This window comes from Oncorhynchus clarkii, chromosome 25 (assembly GCF_045791955.1).
Source record: "Oncorhynchus clarkii lewisi isolate Uvic-CL-2024 chromosome 25, UVic_Ocla_1.0, whole genome shotgun sequence".
In the NCBI taxonomy this organism is placed as follows: Eukaryota; Metazoa; Chordata; class Actinopteri; order Salmoniformes; family Salmonidae; genus Oncorhynchus; species Oncorhynchus clarkii.
The window spans coordinates 16,825,161-16,839,112 of NC_092171.1; the positions used below are offsets into that span (position 1 = coordinate 16,825,161).

At 41.9% G+C, this 13,952-nt stretch overlaps 3 protein-coding genes across 4 annotated transcripts in view; 1 reads left to right on the forward strand and 2 right to left on the reverse strand.

The window, feature by feature from the left end:
* Positions 1-632, reverse strand: part of LOC139383719 (NHS-like protein 3) — a 39,123-nt gene extending 38,491 nt beyond the window's left edge. Inside the window, exon 1 of one of the 2 annotated variants that reach the window (XM_071128275.1) lies at positions 253-632. The gene's annotated coding sequence lies outside the window, so the exon portion shown is untranslated. The remainder of the gene's footprint in view (positions 1-252) is intronic. The other variant, XM_071128276.1, reaches the window with a different exon arrangement.
* A 3,074-nt stretch (positions 633-3,706) lies between these two features.
* LOC139384213 (histone-binding protein RBBP4) lies at positions 3,707-7,769 on the reverse strand. Its single transcript, XM_071128942.1, has 10 exons — positions 7,344-7,769; positions 6,779-6,926; positions 6,193-6,338; positions 5,877-6,050; positions 5,665-5,780; positions 5,409-5,569; positions 5,189-5,315; positions 5,013-5,090; positions 4,649-4,894; positions 3,707-4,452 (listed from the first exon to the last, which is right to left on the reverse strand). The coding sequence occupies exons 1-10, from the start codon at positions 7,357-7,359 to the stop codon at positions 4,390-4,392; spliced, it is 1,275 nt and encodes a 424-aa protein (XP_070985043.1). The 5' UTR covers positions 7,360-7,769; the 3' UTR covers positions 3,707-4,389.
* Positions 7,530-12,678, forward strand: LOC139384214 (protein archease). The gene is made up of 7 exons (XM_071128943.1): positions 7,530-8,093; positions 8,458-8,482; positions 8,775-8,896; positions 9,133-9,215; positions 9,610-9,662; positions 9,949-9,985; positions 10,229-12,678. Exons 1-7 carry the CDS (start codon positions 8,012-8,014, stop codon positions 10,313-10,315), a joined length of 489 nt encoding a protein of 162 aa, XP_070985044.1. The 5' UTR covers positions 7,530-8,011; the 3' UTR covers positions 10,316-12,678.
* Positions 12,679-13,952: the final 1,274 nt, after the last annotated feature.

A 13,952-nucleotide genomic window follows, 5' to 3' on the forward strand; every position in this document is an offset into this window, starting at 1 on the left:
CCACACATTCTAAAAGCTAGATACCTCAATGAGATCTTATGTTTCCTCACTATTTAATAAGAAAGTTATTATGTGATGAAAGTTATGAATTTACAAGTTGGATAATTTGTAATAATAATCAAGACTGAGATAAAACACCAAGTTACATTCCTTTGCTCATTATCACACAAAAGCGACATTCAGCAGTGCTACACACACTTTTTGACCATAAAATATGAGAAACATAAAGAATTCAAAAGGAATTGGTTTTACCTTTTGGAAAAAAAAGTTTTAGGTCCCGACTTGATAGAGAAGTCTTCCTTATCTGCTTTCCATTTGAAGCGTTTCCACTGAGTTCCTCTCAAGTTTATTTTCAGAACCTGGACTGAAAATCCAGGTAAACCATATCCGCAAAGTGTGCCACAGGAGGAGACTAGTGATATTTTGCTGAAACGCTACAATAATTGTTTTGTACAAACTAGAGCAATCGGTTTTGCACACGGACGCTCCAATTGTTTCCAACAACTGACAAAATGCTTGCGTCTGTGCTGTCCAACCTATGGCTGTAGTGCGCGCACAGGTGAGGACATGAAAGGAATTACCGATGATGTTGAGGACCGCCCGCCTACTGGCGGGGAAAATATCCCTCATATAACGTGTTATCGTTCTCTTTTCTTCTTCTCTATTATTGCCCACCCAGAAAAAGGTTATTAAAGATTGCATTATCACTTGTTGGTGTGTAGATACGACTTTTAGATTGACATGATAACAAATACTTCTGACACATGAATATAGTGTAACTCCTTATTTTGACAGCTATCAGAGTGATTAAGGTCAGATTTATTTTCATCAGATAATTGAATTATTTATCATAGGTACATTAAGTTATCTAATCTCAAAACAGCATTTACAAGGACCAGATAAATCAGCACAAATAGGCTTCTCTTCAATCTACTGAACAACTGAAATGAACATTTGGAAAGAACTGAAATGTAGTTACACTGTGAATGTTTAAATGATGTATTGAAAATAAACAAGAAAAATACAATAATGTGTGTGTTATTAGTTTAAGAACACTATGTTTGTCTATTGTTGTGACTTAGATGAAGATCAGATCAAATTTGATGACTAATTTATGCAGAAATCCAGGTAATTCCAAAGGGTTCACATACTTTTTCTTGCCACTGTAGTTGAGGGTGCCAGTGACACTTTTATAACACTTGTGCATGCAGAATATACACTGAGTGTACAAAACATTAGGATCAACTTCCAAATATTGAGTTGCACCCCCCTTTGACCTCATAACAGCCTCAATTTGTTGGGGCATGGACTCTACAAGGTGTCAAAAGCATTCTACAGGGATGCTGGCCCATGTGACTCCAATGCTTCCTACAGTTGTGTCCAGTTGGCTGAATGCCCTTTGGGTGTACCATTCTTGATACGCACGGGAAATTGTTCAGTGCGTAAAAACCCAGCAGCGTTGCCGTTCTTGACACACTCAAAACGGTGCGCCTGGCACCTACTACCATACCCCGTTCAAAGGAACTTAAATATTTTGTCTTGCCCATTCACCCTCTGAGTGGCACACATACACAATACATATCTCAATTGTCTCAAGGCTTAAAAATAATTATTTAACCTGTCCTTAATCTACACTGATTGAAGTGGATTTAACAGTTGACATCAAGAAGGGATAATATATTTCACCTGGATTCACCTGGTCAGTCTATGTCATGGAAAGAGCAAGTGTTCCTAACGTTTTGTACACTCAGTGTATATTGTTATTTTTCCGGGTGTGGTTTTCGTATAAGCCCTCTTGGGTTTCAAAGCTCACCTGCACACCTTTTAACTTTGTTTTTGTCTGCACTGTTTGTCATTCACTTTACAAATAACTATAAAGATAAAAACCGATGTTCAGAATAGCTTTATCTGACAAATATGCTAAGCGAATTAAACATGATTTTAGGAGATGTTTTCATGTCCAATTTGGAATTACACATGGGTAAAATTCTGACTTGCAGCTGCCTGTACACTTCATGTATATTACAGTGTCTGAGAATGTCACTGTCTATGCCATATCATATCAAAATCAGATAGAGGTAAGAATAGACCGACTTGGATACCAGGAGCACAGACGCGTACTGAAGTGAAAAGAGAGGAATATACAGTATGTCTAGACAGAAGCTCATAGGATGGTGGAATCACAAAAACAGATCTCTAATGTTGACTGGATCCTTGTGCTTTTCTCAGTCTATTCTTGTGCAATTTCATAGATTAAGCTTGGCTTTGAAAGAGCTCCGACTCCCATGAATCATAAGTCTTGCTACTTCACTGTGGATCCCATGACTTATCAGTCTGAATGATCTGTGAGTGCAACACAAACTCTCTCTTACCCTTTCCTCTTCTTCCTATCCTTGTCCACTTCCACTTCTTTTGACAGGTGATGGAGACACCAATGACGGATCTACAAAGCGGGAGGGAAGTTGAGTCTAGAGAGGACTTGCACTCTGAAGAGGAGTATATGTAGGAGGCACATTCTGTGGAGAGCAGCCTAACGGCAGCAGTAACCCACTCTGAGAGAAGCACGTACAGTGCCGGATATATGGTTCAAGCACGCATAACTGAGGTGGAACATACCTTTGTCCTGCTGGAGGGTAGCATGGACAGTATGAGGCTGCTCTTTGAGGAGCGCATAGAGGTGGGCCGTCTGGAAAGTCAGAGGAATTAATTGGTATGGGAGCTATTGCACCTGGAGCAGCCTATGCTGCAGGCTACGAGAGGTCAGTTGTTAGAGGTACATAGAGTCCTTATCAGCATCCAGTTGGAGTATATTCATCTGCAGATAGAGGTGGGACAGGTGAAGAGTAAGCCATTTGTCACAGCCAGACTGTATTCAGAGCCAGCTAACACAGACTGCACAACAGTATTATGGCCCAGTAGTCACACAGGTAAAGTGGAGTGGAAACCCCACAACATTGCATGTAAACTTTTGTGAGAATGCAGTTCTTGTACATCTACACTTTAGTAAAGGGTTACAGTATGATGGGCGTTTACATTTTCCTGTGATTTTTTTAAATTATTTGTCATCCCTTTGATGTGACGTTTCATTGTGTTGACATGTGTTATCACAGATTTGTTATTGCTGTTAACGGCTGCCTGTCATTGAGAGTTAACTGTTAGCATGAGTGGAAACTTGCTTTTATCCTTTTTTTCTGCCCCCAGGAGGAGCTCCAGGCCCATGTCTAGTCTCAGAGGTAGCCCAGCTTCTGGAGATCCGGCACAACCAGCTAAACACCCTGAAGGATCGGGCCAGATGACCATCCCGTCACAGGGCCGTGAATGACTTCACTCACTGCCAACAAGCCTCACTGTGCCTTCAGCGGTAGCATGATGAATCTAGAAGGCTGGTATGAACCATGCCTGCTAGGATACCGAGCCAGTAAAGGCGTGGTGTAACTGTTCTAATTTCTCATCAGGAGACTGTGGACTCAGTTGAGGAGACCATGAGGAAGCTGAAGCGTCATTTTTTTTTTTTTTTTTAAAGGCAAAAAACAGACAATTGGAAGAATTGAAGGGACTTTTGAGGGTAAGGATGTGGTATGCTACTGGCCATGAGATGCAGAGAACTAGCAGATGATCCTTTTGACCCTTAGGAATGAAGGTTTAGCAAATTAATATTTTAAGCCTGTACTACTTACAATTGCCTGACATGTACAATTAACATTCCTGGGAGTCTCAAGGTGATTTTATTACATGGGCTGTATTGAAGCAAGCAAGACATTTGCTTAAGGGGAATCATAACTTTTCCATGGAAGTACAGGATAGTTGACAAAACACCTGGAATATCCACAATCCCTCCAGACCGAACATGTATTGTTTGCAAGTGTCCTTGATTGCGCATTTAGCCAATAATGTCAGTGATTGCTTTACTTAAACTGCTCTTAATACATTAAAAATGACATTATGATAGTTGGCCTTGGCTGTGAGATCAGCATGTCTTAACTGTAAACTGCACTGTGCATGGAAGGTCTACTGTAAAAACAATGTTTATTATGAATACACATACACAGCAAAAAGAAATCCGATGCAGATGTGGCATACAAAGCAAGACAGGGATACTAGTCATACAAAGGTGATTGGGGAAATCTACAATACAGCTGTCAAGGGAATGAAAATCTATTTAATTTCTTATGAAATTAAACTATAAATGTTACTAACACAACGCGCATAATTTAAGATGTTTCCCCGCTACATTTATTTGTTTCCCCTTACAAAATTTCAAAACAACCCACTCTTATGCACCATGTCTTTTTTCGAAGACATTTAAACATTGTGTCCTATTGAGAAAGGAGAAAAAAAAGGTGTTGAGGATGTGATCAATGGAGGGTTGTTGTGTGACTCAAGTTTCACTCATGCCTGGACCTCAGTGTCTGCTGCTCCTTCTGGGTCCTCGTCATTATAGATGTTCTCAGCCTGGAAAATGGAAAGACATTCTTGTTACTCTGACTAATAAAATTCTACATATTATAGTAAGATGGTAATACTGGTAGTACTAAAGTAGTGCTTCTGCCATCCTTGCAAACCTGTTACTTAGGCCTCATGAAATGAATAAACTATTCTTTATAGCCTCCCACTGTTTGACAGAGCACCGTCTGTCCTAAGGTATTACCATCTGCCAAACTTCCATGATGTTGTCCTCAGACACCGAACAGATGACCCAGGGCTCGTTGGGGTTCCACGAGAAGTCTGAGATCTTAGCTGTGTGACCACCGTGAATGAACAGCAGTTCAGGTGGACCATCCTCAGCATCCTCTGGCGACTGCTCCTCTCCGATTTTACTGAGGTCCCACACGTTGAGTCGCCTGTCTGTGCCACTGGAGGCCAGGATGGTTTCATTATGAGGAGACCACTGGACCTTAAGGGAGGAAAAGAGCAGAAATATTTGACACAACTTAGTCATAGATGGTTCAACACACAGCTTGTGCAAAACAGACTTTATAGGGAATAATTGTCCGCTTCATGACTTAACATACCTGGAAGATCTCATCTTTGTGAGACTCAAATGAATGCAGCTTCAGTTTCAGGTTCCTCAGGTCCCAAAGAGCAACAGTCTTAAAAGGGAGAAACCGTTAAATCCACACTACTGATTCACTAACTACAATATGAAAGAATCTTGGAAGAATTGAGAGCAGTAAGAGATCCAGCCCACCTTGTCTGCTGAGCCTGAGGCCAGGATGAACTCGCTGTAAGGGTTGAAGGACAGACAGTTGACCTCTGCAGTGTGGGCGTCCACAGCATGGCTAGGTTTCGACGTATTGTTTGATCGCGTGTCCCAACTGCACAGTAAACACAGTAACCAAGTGTTATTGTTCAATGAGCAAGACCAAACAATGCTGCTGCTGTAGGGGAGTTAACTCATGGAGCCTTACATCATGAGTTTCTGGTCGTCAGCTACCGATCCAAAGAGCGACTCGTGCAGTAGATGCCAAGAAACATCCTCCACAACGGCTGTGTGTCCAGTGAAGATGGTCTTCGCGTCCACAACCTTCCCCTCCTTAGGAACTGCACTGATGTCCCACATACAGATTGTCTGCAGACAGATGGGAAACAAGGTGAGAAAAGAAAAGGCATGGAAGAGGAAGAGTGTTCAAGCACTTGCTCTGGGTCAAGTGCTAAGTCACTCACATGGTCATCAGAAGCACTGAGAAGGCAACCACTCAGGTTGGGGTTCCAGGAGAGACCGTAACCCTCCTTCTGATGTCCCCTCAAACGCAGATCTGGGGTGCACTCTCCAGATGGATCTGTAGTACACAGGTGAACACATTATTCCAAACATTTTTAAAGCAGGACTTGGACTTCCTGGCCATACATTTTAAATGTGCAGTAAGCAGACCCACCTGGTTTGGAGGGATGTTTGGTGTAGTCAAAGACAAGCACATCACTGGTTGGGGTTTTGGTGGCAATGATGCAGGGGTTCTGGGGCATGTGGCGGGCTCTGTTAACCTCTCCCTCATGGTTTATCTTGATTTCAATCTCAATCTTACCGCTGACTGAGCCAAAGCCGCCAAACTCTGAAGGGAGCGAGAGAGTCAGATCAGTGAGCTACAGCGAAAAGGACTAATGTATATTACCACCAGTAAAATATTTTGAATGAACCAAAACCTTAAACATTTACACAGAAAGGTCGTAATTGTAGCAAAAATATTCTCTCACCGCCTTTCTCACTATCATAGTGAGAAGCATCAAACTGCGCGTCGTCATTGGGCAGTTGCACACTGGCAATGACCAGGTGATTCTGTTCATCTGATGTGTGTGTGCCAAGAACCAGCCTGTGTACACTGAAATCCTTCCCCTCAGGTCTAAAATTATAGAAAAAAGGTGTTCCAAAACAGATACATTTAAACAGTTTCCTTTTATTTTATGTAATAGGGGGCATTACAAACTCAACATGGTCCATACAAGGATACCTTCGCAACACATATGGAGACAAAAAAAATCTTCCTAAAGACACCATAGTTATCTCAGTAATCTAGCAAAGGCAGTTATGTGCACAAATATTCATGGCAACTATAGCTAGCTATGTATTCCTATATTGACATGCACAGATAATTGAAGCATTCAAGAAAAGTGGGAACTCGGGGGGGGGCTCCAACTGGAAAAAATAGTTTTGAATGGTCATCCAACTCAGAAATTCTGGCATATTTCTAGAGCTCCGACTTTTCTCCATGAATATCACTCGTGTTTTCACCTCGTTTTTTTCAATTTCCCAGTTGTCTTGAAAGTATCAAATGAACCCTACCTGGTGACATCAGGCAGCCACTGTGCTGTGAGGCTGGGCCACTCCAGGGCATGGGTCATCACCAAGTCATAGAGGAAGGGCGTGTTCTTCTTCCATATCTTGTACTCCTCATTTATCACCCGCTCCTCTACAGCATCATCAAACGCTGCTGTAAAACAGAATGAAGGTCAATCGAGACAGATTTAAATGTAACTCATACTAGCAGCAACCCATTCAAAGGAAATATAGTTGTGATTGAGGGTACCCTATTAACATTGAGAAAGTGTTAGCTAGCTAATTAATAGTTACGCCCATTGAGTAGGGTTTCCCCGATGTTAACAAACGTATTGACAAATTGAGCGAACGTTAGCTAACTCATTTCACTCCCCCAAACAGGTTGTGTCTCTGGGATTAAACAACGCTTTGCTTTTGAATACACTTAGCTTGCTTGCTAGCTAGCTAGCTAGCTGGATACTTTTCTTTGTATACAATTATACATTCATTATCTCCACGATTGATACCCCGGGAACCCCCGCCTTCCTGGCCTACCTTGGTAGCTAGCTTATTCACTTTTGAATGAAATTACCTTCTTTATCAGCCATGGCGTTGATAATATTACACAAGTAGCTTTGTTTTCAGAAATAGCGCTTCGCGAAGAACAAGCACGCAGCCGGGCTACCTTGGCGGGAACGCTATAGAGGTTAAATAGCCAATCACCGTCAACTAAACCGGAAGATGTCGTATATGTATTCGTCAAAGAACAGGCTCCGACAGGATTCCGGGTTACCAAAAATGTTTCCACTAGATAGCACAGCTACAAAGGGGCTATATAGTAATAATTAATGAAAACCAAAATGTGCTTTTTGGTCTTAGTTTAAGTCTCGGGTTAGCAAAATGTTAGCAGAGTGGTTAATGTTATTGGTTAGGTTTAAAATCAAATATTAATAAGATAAATTGTTTTTAAAAAGGGGGGGTTTGGCTCCGTGGCTGTGGTAACTAGTGACGACACAGCAAAAAGCGATATTTTTACCCCGCATTATTTCATTTCGAGGATCTTTATTATCCACCCGCACAGTAGGTGGCGGAATACACATATAATTGATGCGAACGCCATTATATCAAAGAAGTAGAAGGCGAGCAATCTTTGGTACCTGATTGGTCACTACATTGACAATACTTCCTGAAACAATCCATGTTGCAACAGGAAGTATACGTTTAAGTAGTTAAGGGTTCAAATCAACGAAAGAAATCACAATGGATGATCGTGAGCTTGATCTCACCGAGTCACAGAAAGATACCAAGTCGAAATACCCGGCGATCAACAAGAAGTATGAATGTGAGTTGCGAACTTGTGTAGCTAATCTGTTATGAACATGCTTGATGACAAGCTATACTTACATTTTTCGCTAGTTAGCTTGCTTTGGCCTGATTTGAGATTGTTCACCAGGTAGTACATGAATGGGTTTCTGTTAAAATGTTCAGTGGAAGAGTATCTTTAGTGGAGGAGACAGCTCTACCATCCGAAATTGCTTCATCGACACATTTATATTGTAGCCAGGCCTAGTAGATTAATACCCTCGATACCCTAATACCCCCCTGGATTGAATGTTTACCTATAGCCCACTCTACTTTATTATAGTAACATGAGTTGAATAATTGATCTATCTATCTATTCATCTTGTAATTTGGATTCTCTCTAGATTTGGACCACACTGCTGATGTACAGTAAGTGGACTGACTACCCATGAACCACAGCAACTGCTGCTCCTACCCTTAACTGTGGTGGTTACACCTTTATTGCGAAATCCCCAAAGCCTACCTGATAATGCAGAGCAGCGATCTGTAACTTGACCGTACGGAGTGGCTTCCAACTTGGCACACACTGGTTGAATCAACGTTGTTTTCACGTCATTTCAATTCAATTACATTGAACCAACGTGGAATAGCCGTTGAATTGACGTCTGTGCCCAGTGGGTTTGTCTTGCATCTGTGTCATAACTCTTATGTATGTTCCTAGGCTCCACTCTTGGGGAGACTCTCTGGAGGAGGCCTTTGAGCAGTGTGCCATGGCAATGTTTGGGTATATGACAGATACAGAGACAGTGGAGCCCATTGACACAGTAGAAGTGGAGTCAGAAGGTGAGATGGAATAACAGACTGAAAACAGGCATAATACTCATAGGGACAGTACATGTCTGGAGTAGATTATGGGGGACCAGTACGGGGGGGGAAATATATGCACTCACTAATGTAAGTCACTCTGGATAATAGTGTCTGCTAAATGACAAATGTAATGTAAATATGTTTCATATGGGTCAATATTTTACTTACCATTGCATTGAATACTTTTTTATGTCTGTTTGTTTCCTGACCAGGTGATGACATGGAATCTCTTCTCTTCCACTTCCTAGATGACTGGTTATTCAAATTCAGTGCAGATCTTTTCTTCATTCCCAGAGTAAGGGCCTTCAACGTATTAATTCCAGTGAGGCTACATGGAGCTCGCTCTCTCTCTCCTACCCCCATCAATAGATGTATAGATGTATAGATTTCTTGGTGCCTGTATGTAAAATTGTAAGATGTCAAAGGAGCATGCACAGGATTGCATTGCAAAAAAAATGTGGGTTTGAAACCTGATTACAACTAGAAGATAACATATCATTACATTTACCAGAAGTGTTTATTTATCTTGTATCCCTTACAACACAGTTCATTACCAAAGCGCTATTGTTTGCTTCAAATAGCTCATGCTTCAAATGTAATAAGCTTTCAAAAAGATATCATGGCAACTACCAATTTCATTTAACAGTTACAATAATAAGGTATTGCCTAACTTAATGTATGTCTTCTAGGAGGTTAAAGTTTTGCACATTGACAGGATGCACTTCAAAATCCGTTCCATTGGGTAAGTTGATCTGAAGTTACACATGTCAGGGTTTAGTTTTTGCTCACTAGGTGGTGCTAATTTATACTCGCATGTGATTGATCATTGACTTTTGAGCCATGACATTACTCCTAGATGAAACAGTCTGATGGGATATGGTGGGTTGGTTTTAGTTGGAACATTCTACCCCTGAGAAAGACAAGGCTTGCATGTTATCATTACTTCCTCCTCCAGTTCCTATGTCTGGAGTTCTGGTTCATTCTCAGCTTCCCTCCATGACTCACATTGTTTTCCTCTGCTGTTGTAGGTGGGGAGAAGAGTTCAACTTGGTCAAGCATCCACAGGTGAGCGAACTGAGAAAGAGGTCTGCTGTCTGACTCCCTCCTGGCCATAAGGCATAATTACGGTTTATGACCTGATGAAGATTGTTTATCCAACTGGTTGTGATATGTATTCTGTTACTGAAATATTATACTACATACATGATTAGTAGGCATAGTTTGTTTTCATTGATTCAGGAGTCATCTGATTACAATAGTTTGTATTTTTGAAAGTGTCACTTAACTATGTGTATATTGTCCCTAAAGGGGACAGAAGTGAAGGCCATCACTTACTCAGCCATGCAGATCCATGACATCGACAAGCCCGAGATCTTTGCCATCATTGACATCTGAGGATACGACTACTGAGAAACTGTCCCAGAAGGGAACAGGACAATAGAAACAAACCTATATGTGCCTGTGTGATTGGACAATTGATTTAGGGCAACAGCATAGGCTTTGAAAATTGACATTTGATTAAGGGCAACAGCATAGGCTTTAGAACTGGATGAGTGAAGTGTAATATTTCCCTGAATTTGAATTGTTTACAGACAGATATCCAGAGAGCAGCAAACATCATCAGCAGCAGAGTAACTGCTTAAGATACACTACATGACCAAAAGTATGTGGACACCTGCCTGTCAAACATCTCATTCTAAAAATAACGTGCATTAATATGGAGTTGGACCCCCTTTGTTGCTATAACAGCCTCCACTCTTCTGGGAAGGTGGCATAATCCCTGAGCCGACTAGATGAAAATAATGTTGATGTGCCCTTGAGCAAGGCACTTAACCCTAGTTGCCCATGTCAGTCGCTCTGGATAAAGTGTCTGCTAAATGACAAACATTTAAAGGCTTTCTACTAGCTGTTGGAACATTGCTTCGGGTACTTGCTTCCATTCAGCCACAAGAGCGTTAGGGAGGTCGGGTACTGATGTTGGGCGATTAGGCCTGGCTCGCAAGTCGGCGTTCCAATTCATCCCAAAGGTGTTTGATGGGTTTGTGGTCAGGGCTCTGCAGGCCAATCAAGTTATTCCACACTGATCTTGACAAACAATTTCTGTATGGACCTTGCTTTGTGCACAGGTGCATTGTCATGCCTATACAGGAAAGGGCCTTCCCCAAATTGTTACCACAAAGTTGGAAGCACAGAATTGTCTAGAATGTATGCTGTAGCGTTAAGACTTCCCTTCACTGGAACTAAGTGCCCAGCCTGAACCATTATTCCTCCTCCACCAAACTATAGAACAGTGTGTTCTATATCGAGGCAGGTAGCGTTCTCCCTGCATCCGCCCAACCCAGATTCGTCTGTCGGACTGCCAGTTGGTGAAGCGTCACTCCAGATAATGTGTTTCCAATGGCGGCGAGCTTTACACAACTCCAGCCGACGCTTGGCATTGTGCATGGTGATCTAAGGCATGTGTGCGGCTACTTGGCCACGGAAACTCATTTCAGCTCCCGACGAACACTTCTTGTGCTGACGTTGCTTCCAGAGGCAGTTTGGAACTCGGTAGTGAGTGTTGCAACCGAGGACGGACGATTTTTACGCGCTTCAACACTCGGTGGTCCCGTTCTGTGAGCTTATGTGGCCTACCACTGCTAGACGTATCCACTTCACAATAACAGCATTTACAGTTGACCGGGGCAGCTCTAGCAGGGCAGAAATTTGACGAACTGACTTGTTGGAAAAGGTGGCATCCTATGACGGTGCCACGTTGAAAGTCACGTAGCTCTTTATTAAGGCCATTCTACTGCCACTGTTTGTCTATGGAGATTGCATGGCTGTGTGTTCGATTTTATACACCTGTCAGCAACGGATGTGGCTGAAATAGCCGAATCCACTAATTTGAAGGGGTGTCCACATACTTTTCTATATATAGTGTAAGTCACCTGGCTCTGCTCATAAGTGCTCTGAGCGGTATTGATTGAGGAATGCCAATAATTAAGGTTTTTATTGTTATTTTTAAGGATCATAAATTAATCCAAAACGTGTCAAGAGACAGAATCATCTAAAACAATCTGTTACGAAGATGGCACAATAATGAATGTACTTGTAGGGATTTTTTTTTAAATTGTTGATAGACCGTGCAGGGGCATTGACAGTTTTTTTGGTCATATGTACTGTATTTGTACAGCTAGATATTTATTTAAGCATTTCAGGTGCCACACCTCTCAGATTAAAAATGATAAAAAATTCATTAAACAATCCAGGCTGGGATCCACCCCATCACAGACAAATGCAGTGCTTTGGCCAAGATGTTTCATACCGATTGAATCAAACACACTAAGGCTTTTTCTGGAGAGTAACAAACCTGAGTGAACATGTTAACTTTTGGTTTATATATTTTTTATTTTGAAATGGTGACTTTCAGGATTATTGTACAATATAAATGTCCTTGTTTTTTGAAAGAAAGGCACATTTTTGGTCCATTAAAATAACATAAAATTGATCTGAAATACAGTGTAGACATTGTTAATGTTGTAAATGACTATTGTAGCTGCAAACGGCCAATTTTTTTAAATGGAATATCTACATAGACGTACAGAGGCCCATTATCAGCAACCACTCATGTGTTCCAATGGCATGTTGTGTTAGCTAATCCAAGTTTATAATTTTAAAAGGCTAATTGATTATTAGAAAAACATTTTGCAATTATGTTAGTACAGCCCGAAACTGTTGTCCTGATTAAAGAAGCAATAAAACTGGTCTTTAGGCTAGTTGAGTATCAGCATTTGTGGGTTTGAGTACAGGCTCAAAATGGCCAGAAACAAATAACTTTCTTCTGAAACTCATCAGTCTATTCTTGTTCTGAGAAATTAAGGCTATTCCTTGCGAGAAATTGCCAATAAACAGAATAGAAAAAGGAGTGGGTTGCCCCAGTGCACAACTGAGCAAAGTACATTAGGGTGTCTAGTTTGAGATACGGACGCCTCGCAAGTCCTCAACTGGCAGCTTCATTAAATAGTACCCGCAAAACACCCGCCTCAACGTCAACAGTGAAGAGGCGACTCCGGGAAGCTGGCCTCCAAGGCAGAGTTGCAAAGAAAAAGCCATATCTCAGACTGGCAAATAAAGCCTTAAGATGGGCTAAAGAACAGACACTGGACAGAGGAACTCTGCCTAGAAGGCCAGCATCCTGGAGTCGCCTCTTCACTGTTGACGTTGAGACTGGTGTTTTGCCACCCCACATTCCTGCACTACAAATGCTGACCCAGTACATCCTGTCCTTGGATCTTTTGAACCATCTGTGTAAATGGCAAAAAAAATCAGGATGCACACTATTTAGATGTCTCTTAAACAGATCAGATGGATCAACACCTCCCTATCTTTCTGTAGTCTCTCCAACACTTCTAGATCAACTACTGGAGTCAGGAGTAGCCATACAGTCCCATCTCATTTGTCTTGGTATTACCCACCCAAAGCTTGTGTTCTGTCTTCGCTCGTGTTCCCAGCATGCCTGTAAAATCCCTTTTGCAGGATGAGTCACCCCATGTCCCTGTAGGTTGACCCAATAATTCATTGCCAGCTGCTGTCTCCTAATTCTCAATGGCATGTCCCCCATCTCCACCTGTAGTGCAGCCACTGGGGAGGTCCAGAGTCCTTGCCCCTGTATGACATCTAGCCTTTCCAATGATGTCTGGGCTGCCGAACCATACGCTATACTGCCATAGTGTATTACAGATTAGATTCATGCAACATACATGGTCCTCAATGAGGAACGCCCAGCCCCCCACTCCTTCCCTGTCATACAGCGCATCACATTTAGCACCTTCTAACACTTTCCCACCAATCTCTCAATGTGTTCTGCCCAGGTCAGTCTAGTGTCACCTTCTCCAAGTTTCTCCCATATAACCTCAAGCATACCTCATCTTCCACCTTCCTCCTGGTAAAGATTAATGCCCACCGCTCTACTTCATCAATTGCTTCCTGTACCTTCCTGACTATGTAAGGCATATTCCAGTGAGGCTACATCATTGATCATGATTGAGAA